Source organism: Plasmopara halstedii (genome assembly GCF_900000015.1).
Source record: "Plasmopara halstedii genome assembly, contig: Scaffold_1651, whole genome shotgun sequence".
Taxonomy (NCBI): Eukaryota; Oomycota; class Peronosporomycetes; order Peronosporales; family Peronosporaceae; genus Plasmopara; species Plasmopara halstedii.
Window position 1 is genome coordinate 1,272,188 of NW_020188562.1, and position 11,547 is coordinate 1,283,734.

General features: G+C 43.7%; 2 protein-coding genes across 2 annotated transcripts; one reads left to right on the plus strand and one right to left on the minus strand.

Moving 5' to 3' along the window:
* Positions 1-343: 343 nt before the first annotated feature.
* On the minus strand, positions 344-1,708 carry PHALS_02102 (guanine deaminase; the record flags this gene model as incomplete). The annotated part of the gene is made up of 1 exon (XM_024716619.1): positions 344-1,708. The coding sequence occupies one exon, from the start codon at positions 1,706-1,708 to the stop codon at positions 344-346; it is 1,365 nt and encodes a 454-aa protein (XP_024582200.1).
* Positions 1,709-1,804: 96 nt separating this feature from the next.
* Positions 1,805-7,375, plus strand: PHALS_02103 (atp-dependent rna; the record flags this gene model as incomplete). The annotated part of the gene is made up of 2 exons (XM_024716620.1): positions 1,805-7,295; positions 7,344-7,375. The coding sequence occupies 2 exons, from the start codon at positions 1,805-1,807 to the stop codon at positions 7,373-7,375; spliced, it is 5,523 nt and encodes a 1,840-aa protein (XP_024582201.1).
* Between the last annotated feature and the right edge of the window lie 4,172 nt (positions 7,376-11,547).

Below are 11,547 nucleotides of genomic sequence, written 5' to 3' on the forward strand. Positions count from 1 at the left end.
CAGATTGTATGTTAGAGTTGATACAGTATAGTATATATTGATAGCTAGGTAGAAGTCATTACTCTATAGATGTTGATTATTTTTAGATTATCCAAGATGGCGAGTAGCACAATAGCTTGAACATCTGCCGTCATGTGTTAAAATTTCTGCGATGGAAAGAAATCTACAGAAACGGCATACAATTCTCTAAGTTGCTTTTAATGTCTTCGTTAAAAGTTGGCGCGCTAATGGAGCCTGACAGCTGATCCAAGGCTCACCAATTTTGGCAGTCTTAACTGTAAACGTCAAGGACTCATATGGTGTTTAGTGCTTATGTGTTTTAAGCTTTGACTCATCGAATGATTTAGTTAGATACGCTTGATTTATTAGAGAATTCATTCTTCTCGTACACTACTTTACCTTTAACATACACTTTAGTAAAGTTGCGGTTGTCTGCGTTATGAATAAATTTTTGAAATACATCCATTGAGGTATCACGCTTGGATTTCACCAAGTTGTGACCACAATTCACATCAACAAAAATGGCATCGAAACATTTTCCCACTGCAAAACTACCCGTGTCCTTATCAACGTTAAGAGCCTTCGCACCACCCATTGTTGCTAGATAGAAAGCATCTTTGAAATCAAATGGATAAGTGGGGGCTCTAGATGTGCCGTCTTGAATTTCCAGGGCCTTAATCGACAGCACGCAAGTCTGAATCGCACGCAACATACTCGGTGAGTATCCACCGGCAATGTCCGTGCCAAGTCCGACATTGACGCTCTTTTCGAGTACTTTTCTAACATCCAAAAATCCATTGGCAAAAAAAAAGTTGGACAGTGGGCAACACGAGATTGCTGTTCCGGTGCGATGCAAGACTTCCAGCTCATTCTCCTTTAGGTGCACTGCATGAGCCATGCAGCTTTTCGGCGTCAAAAGCCCAGCTTTTTCAAACAGCTCAATATCTCGTTTTCCAGGATGCAGCGTCTCCACAAATGCTTCTTCATCTCTCGACTCAGCAATGTGCGACTGCACATGCACATTATACTTCTTTGCCAAAGCGCCCAGCCCGTCCATTAACTGCAATGAGCATGTCGGCACAAATCTTGGAGTGATGACTGGCTTTACCAAATCAAGGGCTTTATTTAAGACGTACTGGATAAAATCTTCTGCATCTGCTAGACACTGGTCAGTTGATAGTATGTACGTGTCTGGAGCGTTCCGATCCATAGAGACGAGCCCAACCAAACCTCTTTGACCTCGACTCTCCACAAGGTCTACGAGTATTTTGGTAGCTTGAAGATGAATTGTGGCAAAATACTGAGCAGTGGTGATACCCTGGCTCAACATTGTGTCCAAAAGTGCCGAATACCATTTTAAAGCCACTTTCGGATCCTCAAAAGCCTGTTCTACCGGAAATGTATACTTTTCAAGCCACTGCATCAATGGAAGATCGGTGGCAGTTCCCATAAATTGAAATTGTGGTGCATGCACGTGCGTATCCACGAAGCCTGGAATGATAAATTGGCCCTTACGAAGGTGCAAAACGTCAGAAGAACGAGCATTTGAGAGCACATGTAGGTCAGAAGGAGTAATTTGAGTATGGAAAGCAGCAATGCGCCCCGTCAGAGGATCAATGGACAGGAAGGCATCCTCACAAAGCTCGATATTACTAAGTGATGGTGCGTGCACCACACAGCCACGAACGAAGCGTGGACCGGTAATCATGCAGGTAAATTAAGATCTTAATAATTCATCACAATTTCTCTAAAAAAAGATAAGAGAGAAACGTGATTAATTTTAATTCAAAGTTCATATTTAGTTATGGGCGTACGAGGATTGACAAGCTACTGCCGTCAAAATCAGACCAAAACATCCATTACGGAGCCAGATCTCCATGATGTGACCTTGGCTGTGGATTTTGTAGGTTTTCTATATCACGTATGTGAAGAAGTTTATAACGAAAGCAACGCGTCGTTCTCGTGGTTGCTGCTGGGCGGATGCACACTGCGTCTCGAGCGTTATGTGACGTCTTGGATTAAGCGCTTGCACAAACGCAAAATTCGTCTTGTGTTTATCACAGATCCGCCGCGGTGTTTTGGAGGCGAAAACCACCGCAAGGGCTACTGTCTTGAGGAGCGTGCATCGCAGAAAGCTGAGCAAATCAAGCAGCTGGCTCAGAGTCTCGAGGAAGGTCATGCTACTCTCGCTACTGAATCTGTTGATAATTCCAAACAAAATCAAACAATGAAAGATTCGCAACTGAAATTCCAACAGCAACAAAGAATGGCGAGAACTTTATTACAGACTAATGGGCGGTTCCCATTTGCTCGAGAAAAACTACGCAGCGTGCTCAAAAAGCACGGTATTGGAGTTAAGACAGCGAGTCGAGAAGCTGATGAAGAGCTGGGCAATCTTGTGCGGTCGGGAAAAGCATTTGCTGTATTAGCAGAGGATTCGGATTTCTTAGTTATGAGTGGCGTGAGGTACATTCCATTTGGAAATTTGACTTTCTATAAAAGTGATGAGAATCAAGATCACTTAAAAATTCAGGCAAGAGTGTTTTCCTCTGATATGGTAGCGAAATCTCTTGGACTTGAGATGGAACAGTTGGTTGACTTGGCTTTGCTGTGCGGCAATGATTTTACGCCATTGCTTGATAATGAATTCGAAATGGCTACGATTTTGGATTTTCCGGTACAAAGAAAGAAGGGCAAACTTTATCCAGTGAATGCCGCGAGATGGGTTGTAGAACATATGCCTATACTACATAACCCTTTTTTGAACATGCTAGAGTCGAAAAGAGCAGGTTTTTTGCGAGCGCTATTTGAGATTTATCGGTTTTATGGCTATGATGATTTGTTTCTTATGAAATTCCCCATGAAAGTTGAGCCAAGTTTATCGCCAAAGAAATTAAAAATGTATAAAAAGCTGATTGATTATTATGAGTATCCACCTATGGCGGTTGACATATTGGAAACGAAAGCCTGTGGACTTAGCCATCGATTTGATGTTATGGCGGCAATTTTTGGCCTGGAGGACAAGTCGCAAAATGTAATGCTTGCGCCATTGCGGCGTTTGTCATATTTAGTATTAGACAATCCCGTTGTTGAAGAAATGATTGGTGGCGATTGTATTGAAGTTCATGTTGCACCATTAGAGTTTCTTCGCCCGTTTATATCGATTCCTATCCATAGACGCATGGCAAATGAGGTTGGACAAATGTTTAGTTCATTGATTAATGTCCTTCTTTATCAAGATCCTAGCGGAGGGACTCCCAAGGTTACACAGTTTGATAGCCTGCTCAGAAAGGAAGACAAAATGGGAATAGCAGTGACGAACGTTGTATACGCTTTGCTCATCATATGGAAACAAGACTGCACGTTTTTAAAGAGCGCGAATCTGGTTGATGATCGTTTTTTGGAACTATTATTACTATCTTCATTGATTTCACTTGCCGTGGATTGTTGTAAGCAAAAATCAAGTAAATGGGATCGCATTCTGTTTGATGAGCAACTGTTAAATTTACAAATCTACGCCATAGTCGGCGAGTATTTGGAAGTGCTCAAGCAATTACATCAATTGCGGCTTCTTTTAGGATGCAAAGTGCCACTTCTTTCGGGATGCAATACCTATTTCTCGGGAGAAGTGTTCATCAAAGTGTGTCACACCTTGATGCATTGTGATTCCCAGGTAAAGATTTCGCAAAAGAAAGGTACAGAATTATCTCAAAACGAAGTGGGATTAGTGACGAACTCGTTTGCTGAAGTTGTCGACAAAAATCGCTTCTGGTCGGAATACATTTCCATCCGTTCGACAATGCAGCGCCTAAAAGCGCTGGTCGTATTACCCGTTGATGTGGCATACGCAAGCTTGACATCCACGAGCGCGGCAACTACAGCATTAGAAAAAGCTATGCGAAGCAGTCGACACCAGTTTGTCAGTAATGATGGCACTTTGGTTGTACAACATGCAGCTATAGCCCCCTTGCCGCCCCTGCCTCCTGCTTTGCCATTAAATCGCCAAACATCGGCACTGACACCCAGCTGTCCGCCGTTTCAGCGCAATACTTCAGCTCCATCGTTTCACGCGAGTCCTCATAAGGGTTTGGTGCCTTCGTCTTTAGTAAAGCGTCTTGGCAGCGACAGTGCATTGCGCGACAGTGCTGGATATTTTCTCGAGCCTGAGACTAAAACCGATAAGCTACTCAATTTAAAAGGAATGATGAAGACGTTGCCAGTATATGCCCATCGCGAAGATATTTTGAAAAACGTGGCGTCAAATCAGTTGACAATTATTCAAGGGGAGACTGGCTGTGGCAAAAGCACGTCTGTACCTCAGTTTTTGTACGACTCATGGGCTAGCGGAAGCACGACTTCTAAACGTCCTGTTAATATCTACGTGACACAACCAAGGCGGATTGCTGCAATTGAATTAGCTAATACAGTGGCTAGGATGCGAGAAGGTAACGAGTTTCAGGAAGATGGCAAGATAGGAAATGTCGTTGGCTACCGTATTGGCCAAAAGCAGATGACGTCTAGCAAGACAAGAATTACTTATGTCACAACAGGGTACATGGTTGAGCGCATAATTCACGACCCGGAAGCGCTAATGAAGATCACGCACCTGGTATTGGATGAAGTACACGAACGCAGTTTGGACGTGGACTTGCTCTTGCTTTTGCTTAAACTCCAGCTAAAAAACCATTCTCACCTCCGTCTCGTGATCATGTCTGCAACTATGGACGCTCAAGTCCTTATTAAGTATCTTGGTAAGGCCTCATCGACAAGTTTGATAAACAAAAAACCTCTTTTTGTCGGCTCCAAGTTGCACCCTGTGAAAAGTGTTTATCTCGATGAGTTAGCAGATTACTTTCCAGATTTGTGGCGACGTCGTAAGAAAGATATAGTAAGTATGAGAGATCAATTTTTAAGGATCTCCGAAAGTCGCATAAGTGCCGGTAGCCAGATAGCAAAGAAGGCGATTACGAAAATTCACGAGAAGCAGATTGTTCTAATTGAGGAAATGGTACGTTTATTAATCGATAGCCAGATTCATCAAAGTGGATCGCATTCACAGTGCATTCTCATCTTTGTCCCTGGTATCGGAAGCATCAATGCGCTTTACGAATCGTTGAGCCTTCTGGCTACGGGCGCAGAGGGTTCTGATGTTCAGGTTTTGGTTTTACACTCGGGAATTGAGCTGGAGAATCAGCAGGAAGCTTTTAAGGTGCTTCCTGGAAGATCAACAAAAGTGATTTTGTCAACGAATATTGCTGAGAGTAGTGTAACTATTCCTGATGTTACCCACGTAATTAATTGCGCAATCGAGAAGCAGATCGAGATTCCCAATGCTGAAAGCTCGCATGCAGAGGTCTTGATGGAGTCTTGGTGCTCGCGCGCGTCTGTGCTGCAGCGTGCTGGGAGAGCAGGACGTGTCATGCCTGGCGTAGCTTTTCACTTATTTACGAAAGCATTCCAAGACTATTGTATGGCAGAATACAATACCCCCGAGCTGTTACGAAAACCGCTTGACCGAATAATTCTTCAGCTAAAGGGACGGCTTAGTGATTTTGGAGTCCCGAGTGTACTTCTTCAACAAGCTATGGACGCTCCGGACCTCTCGCATATTCACGGGGCGTACAAACTGCTGGCGGCTTATGATGCGATTGACTCTACAGAAGAGGAGGGTTCTCAGTTGACAAAATTCGGGTCGTTTGTATGTCATATGCCGCTTAGTCTCGATCTCTGTCGGTTGTTGATGACAGGCGCTTACATGATTCAAGACATGAATTCTGAGGATAGGTCATGGTCACTTTTGCTAAATACCGTCATTTTAGTGGCAATTCTTTCATTGCCAGATATCTTTATGATGCCGTCATTTTATCATATCAAATCAGCACAAACATATGTACAAGAGATGAAAAGAAATCTTCAGGCAAAACTTCAGCTGGATGGAGGGATGTGGAGCGAGCCTTTGTCAATATGGCTCTTCTATATACAAATGATGAGTAAGCATCGTGTAAACGTTAAGCGCAATTTCAATGGTGTCTTGCACAAACTGTCAATCTCCTTTCGGCGATACCAAACGCTAAACTATTTGATATCAGATCTATGTGCGCGGCTAATCTCTCTATTCAATAGCAAAAATGGAGAGTTTGATAAGCTTTTTGATGCGAACACGATTCTGATGCTAAATAAGCTTGATGCGTATGCAAGCTCTCAGCGGATGGATCAGGAACTTCTCAATTTTGCTCGCGACACTATCACGAGCAAGCGCAATGTAGTGTGTATTTTACGCTTCTTAATCATTCAGAACTATGGTGATCAGCTGATTGGATGCACCAGAGGCAAGCCGTCTAATATTGTCGATGATGATGAAGACTGTGATCGAGTGGACTTGAATTTGGACAAAATAGAAATGGCAGCATTTATGTCGCTGTCAGATCGAGATAAAGCTACGCTATTTAATCAATTGGCTGGCAGCGATAATCCGATGGATGAGCTTGCTTTTCTTGCTTATGATCAGAATGTTGTGTCGATTTACGCTTACACTACACCAAAGAGTCAGGCAGAAAGCGATATAAATTGTTTTTTTGACGTAGCCGAGTCTACAATGCAAGAAACAAGTTTTCCAGTCGCTTTACTTTACTACATTCGTGGTGAGAAATTTCCTGTGGACCTAAGTATGCGACGAAACTCAGAAGATGGCGAGCGAGTGTTTAAGTTTCGTGTAGCGGGCAGTAATTTGTGCAATCTTTCGTGGAAGCAGCAGAGGGACAATGTCAAGGCGTCAACTGGCAGCCGCAGCCTGTTTTCACTTCCGATTCGACCACTGAAGACCAAAAAGAAGAAGGGCACACCTGAGCCCATCCTATTAGCCGTCTATGCCGATCGCCTGTTTACTGGTGATGAGACAAAAATGTGGTGCACGAATTATACGCTCCTCCCCCCAAATAGTATAAGCTATTACCCGATCATGTTGTTAGTAACTGCGTCGCGCTGTGCAAATATTCACCTGTTCATGGATGAGGAGGCAGGAGAGATCTTACATGTTAAGGTGGGGGCGCAGGACGCAACATTTCCTCGGAAAATGGCTTTGAAGGTCGAAGTACTTGCAACTATCAATACAGTTCGAGCAGCGTTGTCCAATGCATTAAATTGGAGTGTTGATTCTCGAAAACTCTGCGTGACAGACTTATTGGCGTTGTCAAATGATTCGGTTTTCATGACGAAGACGAGCACAGCCAACGAACAGCAATGCAAATGGCAAAAATTAGTTATCAACGAGCCGAACAAGGCATTACTGGCGGAAGGTGAGACCACAACGCGCCTTCCTGAACTTTGCATGGCTTAATTTGAAGATCGTCAGATGAAATCACAAAAACGTATTTAATTGAAAGTTTATGTAGATCTTTATTTGAGTTTTATGGAGGTATTGCCTTCACCTGTTATGCAACGGGGTCAACTAGCACAATTTTTTTTGACTTCGCGTATACAGCGCACAGAGGTTGGTTCCACGCTCCAACTAGGAGCGATATTTAGAGCCTAAATATTAGTATTCAAAAGTGACATATAGTGAGCATTAATACTATTCAACCTTACATGCAGATTTATGGCTTGAGGTTATCAACCCACGTGTACTACAGACATCCCAATTATGGAGTTCCATCATCTTATTATTCGGTACTACTGAACATCCACAATGTTTGATGCGATTCTCGTACAATTGTACACCACACCGGGGCTAACTGCTTCTTATTTTGATGTATTGCAAAAACGTGAAAGCTCAGATGCCCACTCTTGCACCCCGGAGTACCTGCTCCCTAAGCGTTTTGCGTCGGAAGTCTTAATTCAAATGCCACATCTCTGACACAGCCAATCTCTACTAAAGACGTGATTTCTGCGGCCGACGAGCCTACGCCTCAGACCGCATACCACAGGCCAGGATGTCCTATGAAGTGAGTGGTCGAAGCGACTCTCCAATCCATTACACGATACCCCCGCCATTACCTGGACATAAAGCCGAGCCACCCATTGGGATGAAGATATTTTCTACGCTCTACCCCCCCTGCAAGAGGTACAATCACCGTGCCCATTTTAACGGCGGAAAGGGCTGCTGCAGCGGGACTGCCGTAGCTTGAGAGGGAGCTAAGCTAAGGCCACCAACCTTACGTCCTTTACAAGATCCAGTACGAGTGCAGCGGGTCGCAATCTGCTGCTTCCAAGAGTACTTAAACCTTAGCCAAGGTGAAGAGATTCTTCAGTTCGACATTGAAATTGTACTTAATTGTTTTAGTTGCGGCAGAGCCGCCAATAACTAAAACTTTAGGTTTTCCAAATTAATATAGTAATACTTATTCAATATAGTAAGACCTAATCAATACACTTATATACATTACTACTGGCGATCCTGCCACTATGTGGCTACTTTTCACGGTGTAGCCACACCACTGTGTGGTTACACCAACTTATGTAATTCACACGTATGTATGGTCACATCATCATGTGCGACAGCCCTTTCATACACGGGTACGTGTAACCCCGTTACAGCTGCGTCATCCTGCCGTGAAGCTCACTGCGATATCCAGCTCGTCATGGGTGAGATGGGCTCGTTCTAAAGATACTAGCTTGCCCGTTTACAAGCGCAAGAGTCGCAATGATTCTTGGCAATCTCACCACATCGATATCATGATATCGAACCTTATAGTTGCTCATAGCGCTAGGGCACAATATTGACATGACCATTCATGCGAGCTTTTGTTCTTGATGTGAGGTAAACAAACGCCTATAGTTGCTCAGTGAGCGCTTTCTGACCCCACATGAATACCACCTGTGCTTAAGGCAGCATTAGCCGACAACCTCGTACCTTTCATGAAGACCGTACCTTGGGTATGAATGTTGTCAGGAGTGCCAAGGAGTACCGTACGATTTCGTGTTTTGGATGAGAAAGCCGCGTCGTCTCAACCATCTCACAGCCTTACAAGCAAGCTTCAACAAAGCAGACTTCCGACTAGAGCGGTGTCTGATGCTCTACTATGCAAAGTAAAAAGCATGATGCAAACGTCAAGGATAATTTCATCACCTCTGCCCCCTCTCGTCTCCACGGGATAGCTCTTATTACTAACAACCAAGGGTCCTTTTCGCCATGAGGTCGACATATCTTGAAGCGCACTGAAGCCAATAAAGTTAAAGATTGCGCCAGGAAACTACCACCAATCAAATATAATTTTACCAGACTTGGGAATCATGCGCCTCGATTGAAGTTATCCTTCCACGTCACCATTGTCCATCAAGCAGTGCCGACTGAGGTAACCGTTTTGAGGATGGCTCTTTTGAGCCATATCGTTTGTGGTGGCACATCGATCCGTCTCGAGAATCTTGGCGCACGTTTGCATTTAGCATCACGATTTGCTTCTTTTAGCTTTGCCATCACACTACGCAAATCGAGACACCGAATCGCGATAGCTGGCATATCTAAAGAAACTGCGAATATTAGCACTCATCATTTGCAGCAAGAGTAAATTTCATTTATTGCTTTCATAAGTTATTAAGATAAATAAAACAAGTTAGCAAATTCAAGATATTATTTTTGGTGAGTCTTCATTTACCTTTGAATTTTTAGTTGAACCTTAACATCTAGCAATACGCCCCTAGTCGTGTCACTGCTTCGAACAAGGGGGTAGTTCACGTAAAGGTGATGGTAAAGACGACGTTCCGTCTTTAACAAAGCGCTTCACATCCGACTGGCTCGTAAAAATGGGATCATGATATGGCTTCAGCAAGTTTACGTGCAAATGTGCGGCCGCAATCTCTTCAAGATAGTAAGTTTTTTTTGCTACGACCGTGTATGCTTGATGGAAGTTAACAGCAAATAACGAAGCCTTTCCACCATAAAATATATTTGTCTATTTCTGCTGCCTCCGAGACTAGACTGTTTATTTTGAACATCCTGAAACTCGACCATAGCTTTGTACTCTTGCACCTAGACCATACTTTTATTGATATAAATCATTGATTTTGTGGTTTGGGTTAGTCAAATCATATCAACGGCACCCACCAAAACCAGACCCACTTGATGGCTCTGTCTGTAACAGGGTTACACGTACCCTTGTTTGAAAGGGCGGGTCACACAAGATGGGGTGACCGTACAACGGTGTGAATTACACAAGTTGGTATAATCAAACAATGATGTGGCTACACCGTAACAAGAAGTCGCGACGTGGCAGGACTGCCAGTAGTCGTGCATATTAATTAGGTTTTTATATTTTATCAGGAAAACCCAAGGTTTAAGTATAGGCGGCCCTGCCGCAAATAAAACAATTAAATACAGTTTCAATTGTAAACGGAAGAGCGTCTTTACCTTTACAAAGGTTTTCAGTACTCTTGTAGGTAGCGGATCGCGATCCGGTATACTCGTACTGGTTCTAATATAGAACGTAAGGTCGGTGACCTTAGCTTTGCTTCCTCTTAGCAAAGACCTACGACAGCCTCGCTGCACTGTCAGAGGAACCCGGGGTAATAAACTAAGCCATATGTGAAAAATGATCCAAACTTACAGATATGTCTGCTGCATCATTAATCGCAAGCTCAATGAGTGGGATTAACTCGCTCTAAAATTGCGATCTCTCTGCGCAACTGCTCGGAGGATGTTTACCTCTACGCAATAAACACCGACCATCTATCAGCTAATGATCAGCTGTTGACAGGGCCTATTACCTTAAGCAACGTTTATTAAAACTTGGCTGTTAAGTACAAATCTCGATCCAACACAATGGCGGCGGACAAGACATGTTGGCAGAATTTTTCTAAGAATTAGTTGTACCCCGCCGGTTTTGGATCGCTCAAAGCATTTAGATAAGGTATATGCTTTGACGACTCTTAAAGAGCATAACGTCGGTATTGAACGCGTCTTTTGGAAGAGCGTAAATAAATACCACAACACACTTTATGGACTGGCAGACGGGCCAAAGGCGCAGATTCAAGCAGCGAAAGGCTAACCCGTTGGCCCATTTTGCACATATGTGTTTACGCACCTATAGATGCTGTACAATGAATACATAGCGCTAACTTAGTAGTATGTTATATCTCTCCCGAAGTAGCAACTTAAACGGTTAATATATACCTGGTAGGGTATTACATACTCGAGACCATGATCTTGAAGTGGATCGATTCTGTAACACCGTAAGCCTTGGGATAAGATATAGCGATGTAAGCGAAAGCTAAGACAAAGCAACATCTGAGGTCGACACTTATTACCCCCCAAAGGTCAGATAGTCCACAAGCATGAGACCAGACTGTATGTAGCGTGGCTTTATGATGTCTAAAGGTTCCTTGAGTCCGCCACAGCTCACGTTTGATGTCGCAACGCCAATACCCATTGTGATACTTATTAAGTTTGCATTTGGAGCACTATAGTGGAACACCGAACATTAGGAGCCTTTTGACGGAGTCAAAGACAGCCTCCTGCATGCGCCAATACTGGCGCTGCCAGACCGTGATAGTCCTTCCAGCGTCGTTTGTGACGCTTCGGACTTTGCCATCGGCTGTGCACTGCTGCAAGCAGAC